This window comes from Orycteropus afer, unplaced genomic scaffold, assembly GCF_000298275.1.
Source record: "Orycteropus afer afer isolate SDZICR_OR568_19922 unplaced genomic scaffold, OryAfe1.0 scaffold00045, whole genome shotgun sequence".
Taxonomy (NCBI): Eukaryota; Metazoa; Chordata; class Mammalia; order Tubulidentata; family Orycteropodidae; genus Orycteropus; species Orycteropus afer.
Window position 1 is genome coordinate 3,093,339 of NW_006921632.1, and position 22,295 is coordinate 3,115,633.

The following is a 22,295-nucleotide window of genomic DNA, read 5'->3' on the forward strand; positions in this document are numbered from 1 at the left end:
TCCCTCCCTGGGTTGCCAAGGCAGTATCACTAGGAAGTAGATTGCCCAACCTTCCTTCCAAGGAGTGGCTGGTGGGTTTGAACTGCCAGCCTTCTAGTTAGCAGCAAGTGCCTTAGGCACTATGCTACCAGAGCTCCGTAGAGATACCAACTCCAAAACCCAAGAAGGGTAGCTATGAGTTGGAATTGACTCCAAGGCAGTGAGTTCGTCGTTTTTTCCCCCTCTATACCAAATATTCATTTCTAACATACAACTAGGTTAGAGAACATTCAATATCCATAGTACATTCAGATAAATACATAATCCCAAACACATAATCCTTTTAAAAACATTCCAGTTTCATCTCTTCACCTTGATTATCTTCCCATTCTATGTATATGGCCTTGGGCCTTTAGCTGGGAGTAACCAAAAGCCCTAGCCCTCAGATAAATTATCTCCTTTAATTGTCCTCGTTTTTGCCTCAGGCCATTCTCCCCTCAGCTGCAGCATACCAAAAAAACCAAACTCACTGCCTTGGAGTAGTCCCCACCTTGGGTTTCCCAGGCGATATCACTACAGAAGTAGATTGCCCAACCTTCTTTCCGAGGAGTGGCTGGTGGGTTTGAAGCACCTGCCTTCTGGTTAGCAGTCAAATGCCTTAGGCACTGTGCTACCAGAGCTCCCCAGCTGCAGCATAATCTCTCTTATATTGCTTTCTACCATTACAGGTAAAAACAACCAACGTAACCATTTAACACTCAAAACTTTTACTTCCCAGGCCTCTTCCTACTTTCTCTTACAAAGTGCCATGTTTCTATGAGTCTGGAACCACTGCAACGAATCCCCATTCTGACACCAACTGCTTTAATAATTTCTTTCAGAAAGATCAGCACATGGCCGGTCCCTGTGAGGTGGAGGTTAGAGATATCTCAAATGTCCAACTTTTCCAAGTTGCTGTGCTACTCCATCATCTCTGACATCAACTCCTCCCCCTCCCCTCAATAATCTCCCTGCAGTCTTAGGGTTCCAGTTTCCGTAGTTTGCTGTAATGTCTCACAGAATTGACAAACTCCCAAGGAAATGGCTCAGGTGGTGATGGTGCAGACTGGAAAGTCCCAGGTCTGTGGGTCGGTCTGGTGGTTACAGGGGTTGGCAAACCCAAATCAGCAGGTCAGATCATGGCTGCTGTCTCAAGTCCAGGGGTGAGATAATGATGTACCAAATGCAGAACCAGAGCAAGAAAGACAAGTTTCCTAGTAGAACATTCCTATGTATACCCTCAAGGAAGATAAGGGTGGTGACTTGAGTCACACCCTCTAGCAAGGAAGGACTCCAGATACATCCCACCCTAAACAGGCATAAAGAATAGGACTTATAATACATCACAAAAATAGTGGTGACTTGCATCACATCCTCCAGCAAGGTGGGACTTCAGATACATCCCACCATTAAGAGGCATAAAGAATAGAATTTACAATACATCACAAAAATGGTAGTGACTTGAGTCACACCCTCCAGCAAGGTGGGACTCAAGATGCATCCCACCCTAAACAGGCATAGAGAACAGGATTTACAATACATCACAAAAGGGAGGAGGATGGCTAGAAGAGTCAAATCAAGCAATTCACTGCAAATTAATAAATATTTACTTGCATATTTATTTCCTTCTCCCTGATTTGATGTATAACTTTTATAGCCTCTAGAATTAAATTCATTTACTAATTTGCTTTAATTTTTAATATGCATTGAAGATTGTAAATTTACTTCCTTATAAGGCTTTGGGAGCTCTGGTGGCATGATGCCTAAGGCATTTGACTGCTAACCAGAAGGCTGGCAGTTCAAACCCCTCAGAAACCCAAGCAGGGGTCACTGTGAATCGGATCCGACTTGAGGGGAGTGAGTTTGGTTTTCGGTTATCAGCCTTTGGCCACACTTTGCAATTTTTTGGTATTAATAAGTCTTGTTATTTTTAAAATGTCATCGAATTTCTGATTTATGACCCAATAGTTATTTAGACAGTTTAGACAGTTGTTTCTTAACCTCCATACTGTTTTGTTTGCATCTTTGAAATTCTAGTATCAACTTTAGATTTTACTCAATCAGTGGAAGAATACTGATGTTAAAAGAATTTTTTATTCTTGGGAGTTTACTGAGGTTTTCAGAAATACTCCAGGGATGCTTAATTAAAAAAGCATATTCTTCATTTGTAAATTACAAAGTATTATACAAATTTATTTATTCCATCAAAACTTCTGTATTTTAAAGTATTTCTTTTATACTTAATCTTTCATAGCCTTATGATTGCAGTGTCTTAACAATGACATTGGTGTCTCTGTATGTTTAATTGGTTTCAAAGATCTCATAATATAGGTTTTTTTTTTCTTGATTCTCTGACTTTCTTATCCTTTGATTTTGATTCATTATTTATCTGGACAACATCGTTGAGTAAATTTTTCAGGACATGAATGTGAGTTACGTATTTTGGGAGTCCTTCAACATTGGGAAATATTTTTGTTGTTTTTTTCACATGATCAACTTATCTTTGGCTTGAATTCTTGGATCCTAACTTTTTATCCTCAAAATTTTGTAGACATTGCTTTGCTATCTATGGAGTTAACGATATGAAGGAGTTGAGGCCACCCATTTAGGTTCAATTATCGTTGAAATTTAAAAATTTCACCAGTATATATCTACTTATGTATTGGTTTTTAGTGATAATATTGGGCTTGGTCACAGGAATATACAATGTTTTCTATGATAAATGATGACTCCAAGATATGATTATCTTTTTAATTTTTTTTTAGTAACAGCTTTTACTGAGACATAGTTCACACACTACAATAGTCACCCTGTCTTTTAGGAAGATCAGTTAAGTGGTTTTATGCATGTATAGTTGGGCAACCATCCAAAAAAAAAAAACCCTTGCTGTCATGCAGTTATATCCACCTCCTCAAAGAAACTCAATATTCACTAGCAGTCACTTCTCATTTATCTTATTTATCTTTCCCTCCAGCCCTTAGAAACCACTGTTGTTGTTGTTATGTGCCATCCAGTGGGACCTGACTCATAGCGACCCCTCCTTGGGTTTCTGAGGCAGTATCACTACGGAAGTAGATTGCCCAACCTTCCTTCCGAGGAGTGGCTGGTGGGTTTGAACCGCCAGCCTTCTGGTTAGCAGTCAAGGGCCTTAAGACGCTACACTACTCTACCTTTTATCTCTTTGGATTTACCTATTCTGGACACTTCATACAAATGAAATCATACAATATGTGGCCATTTGTTTCTGGGTTCTTTCACTCAGCATGTTTCCAAGGTTCATCCATGTTGTCGCATCAGTATCTCACTTCTTTTCATGGCTGAATAATATTCCATTGTATGGATACACCACATTTTGTTTCCATTCATCTGTTGATGGACATTTGAGTTGTTTCTGCTTTTGGCTATTATGAATAATGCTGCTGTGAATGTTCATGGACAAGTTTTGGTGTAGAGTTATGTTTTCAATTCTCTTTTCAATATATTTAGTTTAGAAGTGAAATTGTTCAACATCTTGAGGAAGTGCTGCCTGGTTTTGAGCCATCTCTGATCAGTCATGGATCAGACTGTTTTGATCCACAGCATTTTCATTGGCTGCTCTTCAGAAGTAGATCACCAGGCCTTTTCTAGTCTGGAAGCTCCGCTGAAACCAGCTCAGCAGCATCACAGCACTCAAACCTCTGCTGACGGAGAGGTGGCTGTGCATGAGGTGCACTGGCAGAAATCATGGAGGGTGAGGATTTTCCCACTGAACCACCACTGAGTGTTGTAGGCAAATGTTTCTCTGAGGAAATGGAAAAGAAATTAATCTAGCAAGTATACAGAATGGAGTTTCTTTAGGAGAGCTTCTACTGTATATAATTTTGAGCTGTTCGTATTTCCTAAAATACTTCAAAAAACTCAAGTATTTGAAAGAGTTACCAATAAAAACTTCTATGACCTTGTCCTGGACCAAGTCAGACTCCTGAATGTTTGGCAAATTCAGTATATAAGTTAGGATGCAGAAGAGGGATAAATGTCAGATCCCTTTCCAGACACAATGTAGAGTCTTAGAATTCCTTATGAGGAATTATCACCCAAAGATAGTTATACCTTCAAAAATGACAAGCAGGTCCTAAAGATCAAATGGAAATACAAGGGACCCAGAATAGCCAACAACAATGGGTTTAAAAAAAAAAAAAAAAAAGGAAAGAAAGAATGTATAATATTCCTAGGGAAAAAAGGACATATGAGGTAAAAAAAACAAAACAAAACAAAACCTGAGACCAAAAGAACTCTTGGAATTGAAAATACATGGTAACAAAACGTTCTGATATGAAGGTGCAATGATGCTGAAATTCTTTGATACTCCTCCCTTCAAGAGGGTAATTTGTTACACAGCAATAGAGAATTAATACATAAAGTTGAAAGATAAAATTTAAAAAGCCTCCTAAAGAATAAAAACAAAGAAAGGAAAAAATGGTAGAGAAAGATTAATGACTTAATAAGCTAGAGGATCAATTCAGGGAGGTTTAATAGCTGACAAACAAGAGTTCCAAAGTGATAAAAGTGAGAGAATATAGAATAAATTAATAAAAACTTTCAGAAACAAAGGGCATGAATTTCCAGATCGGAAGAGCTCATGGAGTATCCATGCAAATGAAAAAAGACTAACAGCAAAGTCCATCATAATGAAATTTCAAAATACTTGGCAACAAAAAGAAAATTAAAACCTCATAGAAAGAAACAAAAAAGTCATGCAAATAAATCCATTTGGAAGCTGGAAGACAATAAAGTATACTTTCAAAATTCTGAGACAATGGTTTTCAACCTAGAATTCTGTATTTGCACAAACTATCACACAAATGTAAAGGTAGAATAAATCCATTCTGAACTAAAAAATTTACCCCCTATGCATTGTTAGAAAGCTACTGGAAGATATTTTCCCACCCTCCACCCCAATATAAGTTTTGCTCCAGTGCCCACCTACACTTAATTTCTTTCATATGTTCTCCATTCTGCTTGGAATACCTTTTCTCCTCCATTTCTATGCTTTAAAAGCATCTTCTAAGATTTAAATCATCCAATCGACTCATAGTGATGCTACAGGACAGAGTAGAACTGCCTCATAAGGCTTCCAAGGTTGTAAATCTTCATGGAAGAGGCTGCCATATCTTTCTGCCAAGGAGCAGCTGGTGGGTGTGAACCACCGACCTTTCAATTAGGAGCCAAACATTTAACCACTGTGCTACCAGAGCTCCTCCATTTTAGTCATTCAAATTCATTTGCTCTTTTACCCATTCTATAAATATATATTAAATCTCTATTATATATGAGGCAGTGCTAGGCATGTAGATAAAATACAGTTCTGATGGCCATTGCCTACTAACAATCCTTCAATGGTTCCCTATAAAGTTAAAATGCTTAGCATAGCTAATGCCATTTTCAGTTACCAGGTTCCTGCCTAGTTTTCGAGGTCTGCTTCTCAGCACCTCTCCAATTTACTCCTCATCTATACTCGGGTTTTTGGAGTTCACATAATATGTCTCTCTTAGGTCACTGTTCCTCTGTTTGTGCTAGATCCCTTCTGCTCTACTTGGTGAACTCCAATCATCCTTCAACACTCAGATCCAGAAGCATTTCCTCTGTGAGGCCTATAAAGGATCCCCTCATTCTCATTCCATATCAAGTACCCTCAGGTATTTCTTCCTTTGTGGTTTCATAGAATTCCATATTTAAATTCAATCATACACTAAATTATAATTTTTCTGTGTGCATACTTAACTTTCTCATCAGATAGTCAGCTACTTTGATAGCAGGAGCTATTCATCCAGTCACCAGCAAAGGTCTGGCACACTGTTGGTGCTTAATACATAGTGAGGAGCTCTGGTAGCTCTGGTGGTTCAAACCCACCAGCCACTCCTCGGAAGGAAGGTTGGGCAATCTCCTTCCCACCAGCCACTCCTCGGAAGGAAGGTTAGGCAATCTACTTCCATAGTGATACTGCCTCAGAAACCCAAGGAGGGGTCACTATGAGTCAGGTCTTACTCCAGGGCACATAATAATACATAGTGACTAAATGAGCAAATGAATGAGTACATTCACTCAGCTGAAGAAATTGGTTACATTAATAAAGAGCTTGAGTGAGAGGAGAAGAGAGCTGAATGTGTAATTTCACTACTCCATAATTCTAACTAATATAGTTACTGGTCTTGGAGGATAAATCTCTGATACCAACTATGAAAAGAAGTGGCATGTCTCTCTCCCTCCATTCTATATTTCCCTTACTTGTTTCTTCAGCTGTGACCTTTTTTTTGTTCTGAAAGGAGTTCTGATATCCCAGTAGATATAAGTTGAAGAAGGCCATCTCAGCTCTGCCTTACTCTCTTCTGGAATGTTCAGGCTGGAGCTCTGGACTCTGTGTTTGGTAACCATGGTAATTTCCTGAAGAATTAGCATGACTTAAATTCCCTTTGTCTAATGAGGCACAGGATTTGTGGGTTCATAGTGGAGTTGATGTGGGAGTGGGTTAAACAACTAGAGGAAAAGGGAGGAATCAAGTGCCAGAATCCTTTTTCTCGTCTCAATCCTATTTATACCTTAAGTTTCAGAAGGCAGTGAGTAGACAGAGCACTGATTTGGGCTCAAATCTTTGCTTTGCCACTTCTAGGTATCTGACTTTGAATAGATTAAGCTAAGCCTGCTTTTTATTTTTTAAAATAGCTATGATGTATATACCTCATATGCTTGTGATAAATATATGCAAATTTCCTTAGCACTATGTTCAGCACATAATAGGAGCTTAACAAACATTATTTGAATCTGAATCTAATAATTCCAATGAGTCTTTAAGTTATTCTAAGCAGTAATATACTGGAAACTGTCCATACTATATGTGAGAGCTGCTTGTTAAATTTTCAAGAATTTTGTAAGCTGGCTGTTAAATAACCTATTACAAAAATTAAATTATATAAATTTATAACTGAATAAAGTATACTAAAAACAAAGGTAAAAAATACTCATAACTCATCTTGTCCTAATTATTACACTACATTTTATTATTTTCTATGGTCATGAGGTTGTTTACATATTTTGTATCTGTATGGACAAAATATTAAATAATGGTGTGTACATCTCTTACCAATTCTGTGATCAGTGATGTCATGTTGGTAGCTTGAAATCAGCCAGTGCAGAAGAATTTACACCACAGAAATTGGCACATGCTACAAACAAGAGCTTAATTATTTTTTTCATTGTCATTGCCTAGACTTAAGTAATAGAGAAAATGATAAAACTGCAGATTAAATTTAATTGTCATGACTATAGTCATTACATTGTTAATAGCACACACATACACAAAAAGCGAATATTCTTCCCGTTTTCAAAAACTATTATCCAATTCAAAGAAGTTTCTTGTCATTGACAAAGTAGTGAAGTTCTGACATAATTTTTTTGTTTCACTTTGATTTCATGATTAATGCAAGTGAAAATATCAACTAACACTCAAAATGATGTTCTGACGATTGCAAACATAGGTTGGCGACTGATTTAAGAGTTGGAAGTATTCAAATGAAGTCAATAAAGGTATTTGTGAGAATCTGTTAGCTATAAGAAATTTATAATAAAGAATATTATATATTTTATTATTTTTAATAGATTGCGTGCTCTGCATCCTTTCTATCAGTAAAATCTCTAATAAATTTAAATACATAAACATATACATATTCTGCATGTTGTTGTTGTTTTTGTTAAGTGCCGTCGAGTCGGCCCCGACTCATAGCTGATTGTTAAATCATTTACCCCACACGAACACCATGGCTAACATTTCCAAAAGTGGAGTTGGGAAGAGTTGTGTAGTAGCACATCATTTTTTCCTGTTTTACGTGGGAGACTATATGAATGTTGGAAATATACTGTTTTAACAGTTGCAAGTGGTAATGTTTGGCACGACAGAAAGCTCACATTTATAAGCACAGTGAAAAATAAAACTATGAAATATGGTATAATCCTATATTCAGAGCAAGATTAGCCTAGTGAATAGGAAGAGTAGCCTTGTAAGTGTGATTTTCAGGAAACAGAGTATTCTATTTTTCAAAAAAGGAAAATTCCTCAGACTTAATTGTTCTTTTAGGGCAAATTTATTTGAAGGCCAATATTCATTTGATATAAACATGTACTGATCATCAATTACCATGTGCCAGATGGTGTTCTGTTAATATGTAGACATGACATACAAGATCACAGAACTAGTTAAGATAAGAGCTGGGTTTTGAATCCAGGACTGACTCAAAAACTCATGCTTAGCAATTATGCTACCATCACTACCTACTTTCAAATAACTATCTCTTCGTTTAAAAAAACATTTCCTTTCTCTGATTTATATAGGTCCCCCTCTCTGTAATGCAAGGCAGCCATACATTAGCAGCCACACTGCCTGATGTCTGAGAGATACCAGAACACTTTTCCCTGGAAAAGTGGTACATTCATCCAGGATGGCAAATTCAATCCAAGAGATTAGGTAGAGAACCAAACACAGGTTAGAGAACTGGACAAGAGGGATCTGGGCGGGATCACCATTCTGGTTGTTTAAAAGACAATATACATGACTACATACTGAAAAGGAGCTCTGGTAGCCTAGTGCCTAAGGCATTTGACTACTAACCAGAAGGTTGGTGGTTCAAACCCACCAGCCACTCCTCGGAAGGGAGGTTGGGCAATCTAATACCACCTTGGAAATCCAAGGAGGGTCTCGCTATGAATTGGATACTACTTGATGGCAGTGGGTTTGGTTTTTTGGTTTACATACTGAACTTTTTCAGACATGTTTATTAAAAGAAGAAAGCCTATGATGAAGTTTAAAATCATGTTTTTTTTTTTACTTATATAACCTGAATTAAGTAATTTAAATCTTCCTGAACCTCAATTTTTCTTAAGTAAAATGGAGTAAATACTAATTTTAAACAGTATATGGGAGAGAGAGGGGTGTCTAAAATGCAAGGAAATACTTTTGAGAATGAATTAGAATTAAACATACTTTGTAGGAACAGCTGAGTATAGAAATAACAAACCCCAAAATATTACAAAGCTAAAACTTCTAATAAAAACCAAACTCACTGCTGTCAAGTAGATTCGACTAATAGTGACCCTTGGGTTTCTGAGGCAATATCTCTACAGAAGGAGCTCTGGTGGCATAGTGCCACCAGAAGGAAGGTTGGGTTGGAAACCTAAGGAGGGGTCACTATGAGTTGGATCAACTGGAGGGCAGTGAGATTTTTTTTTTTTTTTTTAATCTCTACAGGAGTAGATCGCCCAATCTCCTGAGGAGTGGTTGGTGGGTTTGAACTACCAGCCTTCTGGTTAGCAGTCAAATACCTTAGGCACTAGGTCACCAGAGAATTTAATCAAGGTAATTTGCTGTTGTTCCAGAAAAACAGGAGTACCACGGTCAGTTTGCCAATATAAAAAGAACAATGGCTACAGCAAACTATTTGATATCCACCAATGTCAGTTTCTTTGTACGGTGCTGTGAGCCTTTATTTGACAAAGATTTGACTCTCTAGGAAAGCCAGGCCTGTACTAGGTAAGTGCCGGGATACAAATGAACATGGCATGGTCCTTCCCTCAATTTCAATATAATGAAGTAAATACAACAACAACAATAATAATAACATCTACTGAATTTTCCTATATGCCAGATACTATTAAAATAACTTTTTAACACATTAAATTTTCATTTTATCCTTCTCACATCCTAAAACGTAGGTCCTATTATTATCATTTCCATTTTATAAAAGAGGCACAGAGAGATTAAGTATCTTGCCCACGATCAAACAACTATCAAGTGTGGGAGCACCGATACATCCTGAGAGTACAGAAAACAGGAACTTAAACATTTGTGCAGTGTGTGGTGGTGGTGGAAGCTTCCCAGGAGCAGCTTTAGTTTACTTGTTTGCAAAAGAGGGATCCTACTTCTGTAGTGATACTGCCTCGGAAGCCCAAGGAGGGGTCGCTATGAGTCAGGGCTGACTCGACGGCACATAACAACAACAACAACAATCTTTTGGGGTTGTGCCACCTAAATGAGACTCAAAAAAGTCATTTAAGATCAAGTATTGTGCTTGGAAAATAGCTCTGGTGGTGGTTAAAGCATCAGGCTGCTGATCAAAAGGTGGGTTGTTCAAACCCTCTAGGGTGGAGATGAGGCAGTCTTTTTCAGTAAAGATTTACAGCCTTGGAAACCCTATAGGGCAATTCTATGCTCTCCTACAGAGTCGCTTTGAGTTGGAATCAACTAGATGGCAGTGAGTGCTGGTGGTACTGTGCCTGGGACATGGTAATTTCTAAATTAATTTCACTTTATTTCCTCAAATTGGATTCCTGTGGTAAAGCATAGGAATATTTTTATGGCTTTGGATACTTACTGTAAAGCGACTTTTCAAATGGGCTATACTACTTTATGTTGTTAACAAGCGCCTCCTAGTTGCACTACGCTTCGATACATGACAGGGCTACTCGCTTTGATTACTCTTTCCAGGGTTTGACACTCTCACCTATTTACTCTTTTTCTGCACTTTTCTAATTATATATCATTACCTCCCGAAGTTCTCTAAAGAGCCGCCAAAATGCACGTAGGCGGGCGGCCGATCCCGCCACAACTGATGCCTCGCCCCCTCGCCCACGGCGCGAACGCCTAGCGCAGATATCGCGGGAAGAGATGTGATTTTTTTTTTTTTTTTTAACGAGAACGCCTAACCTCATCCCACCGCCCAAGGGTCACGTGACTGACGCCTGCGTCCTAGACCCAAGGTCTTCCTGGCTCCAACTGGCTGTTAACTCTGTTACAGGGTGGCGGAAGGTCCATGCTGAAAGTAAGGCCTTTGAGTATCACTCTATGGGCGGAAGCGTGTCACAACCTAGCGTTCGAGACTTAGCGGAAGTTCGTCACGTCGCAGTTGCCTCCGCACAGCGGATGTGTGTCGCCCCTCGGGTGACACTGGGAAGTGCTTGCAGCCTCCGCCGCTGCCTCCGGTTGAAGCACTATGGAGGGAGAGAGGAAGAACAACAACAAACGGTGGTATTTTACTCGAGAACAGTTGGAAAATAGCCCATCCCGTCGTTTTGGCCTGGACTCAGATAAAGAACTTTCTTGTCGCCAGCAGGCGGCCAATCTGCTTCAGGACATGGGGCAACGTCTTAACGTGTATCCTTGCGGCCTAGGCCTTCGGCCTTGCAGTCGGTCCCGCCATGCTCCGCGTACAGGCCTAAGGTTCTGTCAGGGACGGGAGGGGGAAGAGAGTGGTTAGGGGCTGGATGTTTAGGTGGGAGATTTCATGATGGGGCGGACTGGAGTTAAGTGTTCGCGCGAGGGAAGCGAGGCGGAGTAAATTTCCCGCTCGCCCGCCCATGCCGTCAACATTGCTGGGAATTCGTATCCTTCCTGGCATTGTGTTTTACCCAGTCTTTCCTAGTCTCTCTTCATTGTGTTCTGACGTCTTGCTCTGATAACTTTTAGATTCTGCTTTTCCGCTGTGTTTTGACGTAGAAGTATGTCTCAGCAACTTAGGTTCAAATTTCGGTCCTTCCCCTTACTGGCTAAATGACCTGTCAAACCCTTGATTTTCACATCTAAGTTGGGATGATGTCTCTTGTGTTTGATTCTATGCCCAGCACAGTGCTTCGTACTCAGACACTCAAATAGTAGTTGCTGTTAGTATTTTATAGCATTATAGAGGAAGGAAGGATGGATGTCAAGTTCAGATTTGTAGGGATGGAGATCTACAAATCTAATATATTAAAAGATGGTTTACAACATGTCAGTTTCTTGAGTTACTCAGTGCTAATGTGTATATAGATTTAAAAAAGTTTTTCAAAAGTGAACTAATTTGTGTGATGTGCCCCCCCAAGTATCTGTCAGAAGATACTTTTTGTGACTGCAAAAACTAATACAGTGTTTAAGTTCTTCCCATTGTGTTTAAAAATTATTCTTGTGTTTCAGAATGCAACTTCCATTTAAATAAAATGTTGCCAATAGTTATATTTGTGTCTGAAGGTTGTGCTCATCTCAAAAGAGATGCCCTCATTATTATTGTAGATATCTAAGTTACTTCCTAAGTATCCAGTCAGTACTGCGTTAAGCCTTTTGGTATGAAGTTGTTTTAGTACCTTCTTAAAACTCTTCCCTTTTTGTATGGGTGTTGTTTTTAAGATTATTCCCATCATAGAACTTCTTTCTGAGGTCTTTAGATGTAAAGTACTTCAAAGTTTTCCCGAAGATTTTTCTTTCCAATGAATGAGTATCAAATTGCAGTGTTTCTGGTCCCAGGAATCACCATGTGACTGGGCCTCATTGTCTGGCAGAGAGCAAAGGAATGGAAAAGTTGATCGTTGGAACTTAGAAGATGAGGGAGGTAGTGGAGAGTTATCCAGGGGCCAGATCAGAGAGGACCTTGTAAATTGCCTTAAATAAATACCCAGAGGTAATGATTGATTCACCCTTGGTAGTTGTCAAGTGACAGACAGGTTTAGATTGTATATGGTTTTGTTTATATTCCATCTTGATCCAGACTTCCTGAGAAGCTTGTTTGTTTATTCATTCAGCAAATTTATATTGAGTACCTATTTTGTGTAAGGCATTGTGCTAAATGTCTATTTTGGTAATTAATAATTGGTGTAAGAAAATGACCTATTCTTTAATTTGGAGAGGTAAGTGTGATTTTTTTTTTAAGGCAACTAAGGTGCTTGGCTATTATCTTTTTTAGGAGGAGATAAGAGATTGTATTTTTGGGAATTATACTTACTGCTTGCCTGCCTGTTTTTGAGCCTTAACCTGAACACTTTAGCTCACAATTGACTATCAACACTGCTATAGTATACATGCATCGATTCTACATGATTCAGTCCTTTACGCAGTTTCATCGAAATGTAAGTATAATTTTTTTTTATATGGTGTATTTGTGATTGATTCTAGCTTCCTATTTCTTTTGTGGTATGTTTTTTCTACTAGGATTTGAGCTTTAAAAGTTAGGGTTGATCACTTCATTATGTTACACTGCTATTTCAAATCCAATCTTCCAGTTTTTAATGTAGTGTCTAATTAATTATATGGCAGCCCTATTTAGTGCAACCTAGTAGGTGTGGTCTCTAATGAAGAAACAGCATTTAAACAACCTTTTTGGGTTGGAGAGTAGCATTAAAAGGGAAGTCATACTTAATTTAAGCATAGCTTTTTTAAGTGGTAAATGATATGGACACAGGAAACAAGTGAATAAAAGCCATTGATTGAGTGGGCTTGGAGGAAGGTATACTGTGTGATAATGACTAGGGAAATGACTTTTAGGAACAGGGCAAAGGTTAATAATAAAAGGATTTTTTTTCTGGACAGAATTTAAGTAGTGCTGTTTTCAGTTTTGTTATCTGAAATGGTACTATTTAACATTATTATAAATTATTTGGAAGCAAGTACATAGTGATATTCCAGTTGCAGGTAAGACTATATTTGGTTAATAAAATCCCAAGCTAATATGGATAAATTTGGTGAATACTTCATGTAGATTTGTGAATCAAATATTTCATTGTAGTTAATGCTTTTGAGCAAAAGTATTTCAGGCTTATCCTTACGATGTGGGTTCTGAGCTGTCTTAGGCCATAGAAGGAGAATCTGTGAAGCTATATATTGCACTTGTAAAGAAAACCAAACAAAACTAAACTCACTGCTATCGGGTTGATTCTGACTCATAATGACCCCCTTTGGGTTTCCGAGGTGGTAAATCTTTATAGAAGTAGACTGCCCGTTCTTTTTGTGGAGTGGCTGGTGGGTTTGAACCACCAACCTTCTGGTTAGCAGTCCAATGTTTTAGGCATTACACCACCAGAGTTCCTTCCTGTAAAGAAAGATACTGGGAAAATAGTATTGGGAGTAACTGCACAGGAGACCCTTGGAATTTGTGGATTAAGTGTTCGTGATATTTGCTAGTATCAGTCAGCATGGCTTTCTCTTCCTCTTAGATTCTTCTACATCCAGCCAGCCATTCCTAGATTCTGAAGCAGCATGCTGCCTTATTTATTTGTAAATAATATTTTATTGTGTTTTTGGTGAAAGTTTACACAGCAAGGCATAGATTCCCATTTGACAATTTCCACAGAAATTCAGTGCCATATGTTAACATTCTCTCTAATTGTGTTCTGGTTGTTCCGTTTCCAGTACTCTAGTTCCCTTGCCCCCTTATCTTCTCATCTTTGCTGTGTAATAAATGTTGACCTTTCGTTTTCATACAGATGATTTTTCAGTGGAAGACTGTTCTGCTGGGGAATATCCTTTATGTGCCACTCTGCTCACACTGCCTTATTAAGAGAGAAGCATTTTAGTCCTAATTGAAGGTACCTGGCACAGCCAGAATGGAAGGTAGTGAATTAAGAAAAATTTGAGGAGTGCATAGCTTTCTTGCCAATTCTAAAGATTTTCTACAATTCTCTTACTGAGATACAGACTTGAAATCTGTATCATAATAAATCATAATAAATCTCAAATAAATATGTCTATTGTATACATATATATAGGAGCCCTGGTAGTGTAGTGCCTAAGGTTGTTGTTGTTGTTGTTATTTGCCGTCGAGTCGGCCCCGACTCATAGCGACCCCTCCTTGGGTTTCCGAGGCAGTATCACTACGGAAGTAGGATTGCCCAACCTTCCTTCCGAGGAGTGGCTGGTGGGTTTGAACCGCCAGCCTTCTGGTTAGCAGTCAAGTGCTTTAGCCACTATGCTACCAGAGCTCCTAGTGCCTAAGGTACTTGACTGCTAACCAGAAGGCTGGTGGTTCAAACCCACGAGCCACTCCTCGGAAGGAAGATGGGGCAATCTACTTCCGTAGTGATACTGCCTCAGAAACCCAAGGAGGGGTCCGTGTGAGTCGGGTCTGACTCGACGGCACATAACAACAACAGTACATATATATATAAGGAGCTCTGGTGGCGCAGTGCCTAAGGCATTTGACTGCTAACCAGAAAGTTGGCAATTCAAACTCACCAGCTGCTGGGGAAGGAATATGGGGCAATCTACTACCATAGAAATGTACTGCCTTGGAAACAAAGGGAGTCGCAGTGTGTTGGAATGGATTTGTTATGCATCTACAGGCTAATACATACTTTTTCCCATTTTTACCTTTTAAGTTAAATTTTATTTTCTATATGTTAAATTTAGCAAGGACAGACTCACTGTTCTGTGTATCCTCTAAAATGTCTTCAGCAGACTTGTTGACCGGATGGATGATTTGATAATTATCCAGTATAAAAAATCTGTTGCCATTGAGTCAATTCCAACTCGTGGCAACCCTGTGGATTTCAGAGTAGAACTGCATCAAGTTTTCTTGGCTGATCGCCAGGTGCTACAGAGTGGATTTCAACCTTTAAGCTAGTTGAGTGCAAACCCATTCGTGTCATCCAGGTCCTTATTATTCAATATAGAGATATTTGGTTGATCTTACCCAAAATGGAATGATGTATTTAATTTGGGGTGGTTCATCTTTTTTTAAACAAAACAAAACAGCAAAACCTGTTGCCATTGGCCAACTCATAGCAACCCAGTAGGACAGAGTAGAAATGTCCTACAGGATTTTCAAGCCTGTAAATCTTTATGGAAGCCAACTTCCACATCTTTCTCCTGTGGAGCAGCTGGTAGGTTCCAGTTGCCGAACTTTAGATTAGCAGTTAAGTGATTAACTGATGTGCCACCATGGTCTTTTTGATCTTAAGAGGACTGATTTTAGGCATATTCTGGAATTAACATACCAAAAAATACAGTGAAAACTGGAGCCTGTATAAGGAGGCAACTTGTCAGAGAAAGAAAACTCAAATGTTTTCTAATAAAATTAAAATAGAAAAGTTGTACTACTGCATCCTGTTAGAAGTAGAAAGTTTGCATGACCTAGAAAACATGGGATTCCCATCAGAGTTATGGACGTTTAGCTGTGATGAATCCAACTTCAAATTTGAGAGAACTTAATATATTGTTGTGGCATTGGTATATGCCCCATGAAGCCTCCTGCCCCCAAACAAACACATAGATTTGTTTATTTTTTTCATGTATATCTGTTTTTATACTGAGTAGAAATCTAACTATGTATGTTAAATAATTTGAACTTAACCAGTTTGCAAGGAAATGTTTTGAATGGTACTTGATTATTTTTTTAATTTAATTTTTTAAAAACTTTTTATTGTTTTTTGGGTGAAAGTTTACAGAGCAAATCAGTTTTCCATTGAACAGTTCATACACATCTTGTTTCACATCATTGCTGTCCCCTCAATATAATATCATTTCTGCAAGTTTCTCTTCCTACTCCTCTCCTTGGGAACCCTTCTTGCCTTCTGAACTTTGTCCTTGGGCATATGTTGCCCTTTTGATCTCAAATGGTTTATTGTTCTAAGGGGTGTGTCCCTTCCTACAGTTATTGTTTCCTTTGTAGACTTGTCTTTTGTTAGATTGAAAATTCAGTTGCAAGAGTGAGTTCCAGGTCTGAAGGGTGACCAAGGGCTGTAATCTCTGGGAATTCTTCCGATCTTCATCTGACCAGAAGCCTAGTCTTTTTATAATTTTGAGTTTTGTTCCATATTTTTGTCTCACTCTATCCAGGACCTTCTGGGGTGATCCCCTCAGAGCAGTTGGTAGTGGTAGCATGTGTCTTTTATTTTTATTTTCTTTACTCCAGATGGGAGAAACCAGTAGTTGCACTTTAGATGGCTGCTTTCCAGCTCCCCCATACATTTTTTATGTGAGTTTTTTCTTATTACAAAGGTGATAAATGATCATGATGTAAATAAAACAGTACAGAAGTATGGGATGTAGAAAGTGAAAGTTCCCGTTACCTTACTCTCCAGAGGTAACCATTGATAAACATTTTGGCATTTAGTGTCCCAGGCATTTTCCTGTGTATATGCAATAAACATTTATGTATTTCAGTAAAAATCAAATCATACTGTATTACTGCTGAACAATTTTGTCACTTGACAGTATATTTTGGACATTTTTTCATATCTGTCCTCATTGTTTTAAATGACCACATGTTGATTCTTTATGTAGTACCATAATTTTTTTAAGCAGTTCCTTGATGGTGGATGGCTGTTTCTAGTTTGTTGCTATAGTAAATAATAATATGTGGGATTTCTTGTGTATGTATTTTTGTAGAGATAGTGTACTTACATGGATATTTTAATATAAATTTCCTGCAGGTGAAATTGCTGTATACAAGAATATTGCATGTTTAGAATTTTTGTTGTCAGTTTTCCCTACAGAAAGGGGAGTGTACATTATTTCCAATAGTATAGGAGGGGTTCTTTTTCTCTATACCCTCACCATGAACAAATATTCATTACTTCAGAAAATACTACATTGTCACTATGTGTCAAGTGCTAAGCATACAGTGGTGAATAAGGTAGATGAGATTCTAAGTTATTTTTTTTAGTTTATGTTTCTTCAGTTAGTGAATTTGGTCTTTTTTTTTTTTGTCCTATTGGTCATTTTCCTTCCCTTGAAGTTGAAGAATTAACTGAAAAATTGGTTGACTGTTAATGGTGCTTTTTGCTTGTTTTTTTACTGTTGTGATTTCTTATTTATATGCATTCTTTATGTATTAGAGCTATATATCAGACATTGTGAATTTGCTTTCATTTTGTTGTCTCTTTGTTTATTGTGCTTCATGGTCTGTTCTTTTTTTTTTTTTTTAAATGAGGAACAACATGCATCCAGTAAAGGATATAGATGTGAAGTGTGCAGCTTAATTTTTGCCTTATTTTATGTATGTGTGTGTGTGTGTGTGTGTGTATATAGATGTCTCTCTCTCTAAGGTCAGGTCAAGATACAGTACCATGAAATGTGTGGGAATCAGCATTTACTGGGACTGCCATGTTTTTTGGGTCTCGCACATTTTCCACCTTTAACAAGATGCAATCTTACCACTTTTCTATTGCTCATTTTAGTGGAAAATAATTGAGTTTTCGTTTGACAATTTTTCAAAACCTAGAAGGTAGAGTCCTTTTTAGTTGACATAAATTTTATTTCTTTAGTGGACATAATGACTGGTTTATTTTTCTTTAACTTAAGTTCTGGCATTGTATTCATTCTTTTCCTGGAAAAGCATTTTAATTTGGGGTTGTTGAACATCTGTATGTATTGTCTTAAATGTTTTTAAGTGGAATAACATAAAAGTGAATTACTGTTTGCTGTGTGTGTACGTTGTGCTGAGATACTATATTTTAATGCCTAACAAATTTGATAGGATATATTTGATTGGGAGCACTTTACTCTTATCAGGTATCTTGGAGTTCTGTCCTCTACTCATTACCCAATTCGAAACTGCTTCCACATTTTAGGTATCTGTTAGAGCAGCACCCTGCTTCCAGTACCAAATTCTTAGTTCTCTAGTGCTGCTATAACAGAAACACCACAAGTGGATGGCTTTAACAAACAAATTTATTCTCTGACAGTTTAGGAGGCTAGAAGTCTGAATTCAGAATACCAGCTGTAGGAGAAGACTAGGCTAGAAGTCTGAGTTCAAAGTGCTGGCTTTAGGGTGTTGTTGTGTGCCATTGAGTCGGCCCCGACTCATAGTGACCCCTCCTTGGGTTTCCCAGTTAGTATCACTACGGAAGTAAGATTGCCCAACCTTCCTTCCGAGGAGTGGCTTTAGGGTAGAGACCCCTCAATCTTGGGCTTCAGCTCTTTCAGGCCCACTGGAGCAAGCTGGAGGCTTCTTTTGACTTAGCAGCTGCAGGAGCTGACAAACTCAAGATTGGCAGGCGGTGTAACAGGCTGCTACCTGCTGAAGCTGATGAATCCAAGACTGGCAGGTAAAATGGCAAATTGTTGGCTCACAGGCTGCAAAGGGAAAGATGCCAAGATTGGCAGACAACGCAGCGGGCCATTGATTCAGCCCAGGAAGCCCAGGAACTGGAGATGGTGATGGGCCACATGCAGGATCCAAAATGAGCAAAAGCTAGAGAACTTTCCCAAAGCTTTTCCATGTATACTGGAAGCAGGTCGCACGCTGAAGGCAAGTCCCCTTCAACTAATTAGCTACTCACAGCACATTCCACCATGGAGATGATTACATCACATCTAATCTCATGGGGAATAAGTACATCTAGCTGCCAGACTACTCAGAATCATAGCCCGGCCAAGTTGACACACAGCCTTAACTACCACATTAATTAATTCTTAAGAGGTCAAGTTTAGTTGTTAATGGTGTGGGCTCTAGACCAGACATGCCAGATCCTTGTTGAACTGCTTAATTAGTAGCTATGTGCCTTTGAACAAGTTACTGTGTGCCTTAGTTTTCTCTTTCTGTCAAGTCAATAGTGCTTGCCTCATAGAGTAGTTGATAGAATTTAAATGAATTAATTTGCAGAGAACATGATATTAATATTGGAGGAAGACTCGTTGTTAACCTGTGATATGCAGATGACACAAACTTGCTTGCTGAAAGCAAAGAGGACTTGACGCATTTACTGATGATCAAAGATTACAGTTTTCAGTATGATTACATCTCAACATAAAATAAAAATCCTCACAACTGGATCAATAAACATCATCATGATAAAGGAGAAAAGACTGACGTTATCAAGGATTTCATTTTACTTGGGTCTACAGTCAGTGCCCATGAAAGAAGCAGTCAATAAATAAAACTGTGTATTACATTGGGCAAATCTGCAAAAGACCTTTTTAACGTGTTAAAAACCAAAGATGTCACCTTGATACTTAAGGTGTGCCTGACCTGAACCATGGTATTTTCAGTCACCTTCTATGCATGGGAAAGCTGGACAGTGAATAAGGAAGACTGTTGTTGTTATGTGCCGTCAAGTTGGACCTGACTCATAGTGACCCCTCCTTGGGTTTCTAAGGCAGTATCACTACGGAAGTAGATTGCCCCATCTTCCTTCTGAGGAGTGGCTGGTAGGTTTGAACCACCAGCCTTCTGGTAGCAGTCAAGTGCCTTAGGCACTACGCTACCAGAGCTCCCAAGGAAGACTGAAGACAAATCAATGCTTTTGAGTTATGGTGTTGGTGAAGAATATTGAATATACCATGTACTCTCAGAAGAAGAAACAAATCTGTCTTGAAAGAAGTACAGCCAGAATGCTCCTTAGAAATGAGGATGGTGAGACTTTGTCTCACATACTTTGGATGTGTTAGGGACCATTCCTTGGAGATGGACATGATGCTTAGTAAAGTAGAGGGTCGGCAATAAAGGGAAGACCCTCAGTGAGATGACTGACATAGTGGCTGTGACAATGGACTAAAATATAGCAGTGATTGTGAGGATGGTACAGAACCAGACAGTGTTATGTTCTATTGTACATAGGGTCACTGTGAGTCACAACTGATTTGATCTAACAAAAAAATAAATTTTCAGAATACCTGTAAACTGTAGATAAATATTAGCTGAATTATTGTTCTTTTAAAATACAGAAAATTTTATACTCTTAACTGGTATAAGATTTCTTCTTAGAAATTTTGCCTTTGATGGGAAAATACTTTGATAAGCCCTCTTCTTATGTGATTCTTTGAGGATTGTTGAGTATTTATGTGGTCAACTACACAAAAATTAAATTGGAATTTATCTCTTGCAGCCTTTCATTGAGGAAGACATTATCCTTGCTGTTCATTGTTTGTACCATATTTTAGTTTGATCCTTGGGTTGCTGTGGATTGCTTTTATAAGACCTTAGCCATGGTCTTGTAACTCCCAACAAATGATTGGGTGACACTGTGCAGATAAAGTGCTTATGGCCCACCAGGGGGATTGGACAGCTTGCTAATAATGCAGATAAGGTGCACAGCACTTTGTGGGGATGGGACCCTCGTGAAGGGATTGGTTAGTTTTGCCATCTGCTAGGCTTAAAAGAGAGCCAGTGCCAGAGCAGAAGGAGGACTGCATTATTACCAAGAAAGAAAAATGAGTAGAGTATGTCCTTTGGACTTGGGGTCTCTGTGCTGAGAACCTCCTAGACTCAGGATCCAGAGACCGAGTGAGTGAGGGAGCAAGCTGTATCACTGGAGATGGTACACAGTGGTGAGAAGTGGTGGCAGAGAAACAGTGGCATCAGAAACAGGAAACCAGTGTGAGATGGCGTAGTGGGCTTCCTGGCCCATGGAGCAAGGTCTTTGCAGTAAGTGTGTTGACTTCACAGAATGGAGTCCCTCTGGACACTTGGTGGAGCTAGAATTGCTGATGCATGGGGTGAGAGATCTGAGCTCCTTTGAGCTGAAGCTTACTGGCAGTGTGTGGTGCCCCAGGCACTTATTAGCAGAGCTAAAGAACTTTGCAACATTTGCCTGAGGAGGGCAGAGGCCTAGGGCCAGAGAGGCCTGCCTGCAGGTATTGCTGAGAAGAAGCTGTCCTGATCAAAGAACTGTATCCTGAGTTGTTCCTGATCCTGAATTGTAACCTGTTACCCCCCCAATAAGCTCCACAACTGTGAGTATGGTCTGTGAGTTGTGTGTGACCACTGCAATGTCAGATTATTGAATGCAATGTCAGATTATTGAACCCAGCAGAGAAATAGAGTACGCTGTGAAGGAGTATAGCTGCTGTCTTAATTGGTAAAAAGGTTGGAGAGAGGAGTTATGTCTGATCTCTACCTCATAGCAATCAGCCTTAGGCTGTTGATGCTGATAATGATTCTCCTCCAGCCTTGTGAAATTAGATGAAGAGGTCAAACTATGCTGCCACAAAGCTGTGTTATGGTCCTTTCAAATCCATTTTTAGCTTCTTAAAGATAAAGTTACAGACTTAAAACTTTAGGGTTCTCTTTGACTTAACCTTTTCCTTTTACCCTTTGTCCAATCAGTCACAAAGTTTTGTTAGTTTCAACTTACATAGTGTTACTGTTTTTTTTTCTCCCTACAAATATGTACATATTTTTTCTTTTTATAACTTTCTATTGTGATTTGGTTGAATGTTTACAGAACAAATTGATTTTCCATTTAACAAGTCATATGCGTTTTGATTTATGATATTGATCCCTACAATGTAACAGCTCTCTTACCATTTTCTCCCTGTATTTACCATTTCCACTCATCCTTTGTTCCTGTCCCTTCCTGCCTTCTGAGCTTTATCCCTGGGCAAATTGCTGCCCTTTTGATCTCAGAGGGAGTATCTCCCTGGTGTTATTTATTTTCTTTTTAATTGTGATTTGGGTGAAGATTTACAGAGCAGATTCACTTTCCATACAGCAGTTCACATATACTTTGTCTCATGACATTGACCACAGTTTACCACAATGCAACAGCTCCCCTCCCACTTTATCCCCATA

The 22,295-nt window shown here is 38.8% G+C and overlaps 2 protein-coding genes across 2 annotated transcripts in view; one reads left to right on the forward strand and one right to left on the reverse strand.

Moving 5' to 3' along the window:
- The window catches only part of TEX49 (testis expressed 49), a 28,814-nt gene extending 22,453 nt beyond the window's left edge, over nt 1–6,361 (reverse strand). The window contains exon 1 of the mRNA XM_042780558.1: nt 6,283–6,361. Within this exon, the coding sequence (XP_042636492.1) occupies nt 6,283–6,361 (79 nt within the window). The remainder of the gene's footprint in view (nt 1–6,282) is intronic.
- A 4,672-nt stretch (nt 6,362–11,033) lies between these two features.
- Nucleotides 11,034–22,295, forward strand: part of CCNT1 (cyclin T1) — a 43,197-nt gene continuing 31,935 nt past the window's right edge. The window contains exons 1-2 of the mRNA XM_007937873.2: nt 11,034–11,194; nt 12,834–12,915. Coding sequence (XP_007936064.1) covers nt 11,034–11,194; nt 12,834–12,915 — 243 coding nt within the window. The remainder of the gene's footprint in view (nt 11,195–12,833; nt 12,916–22,295) is intronic.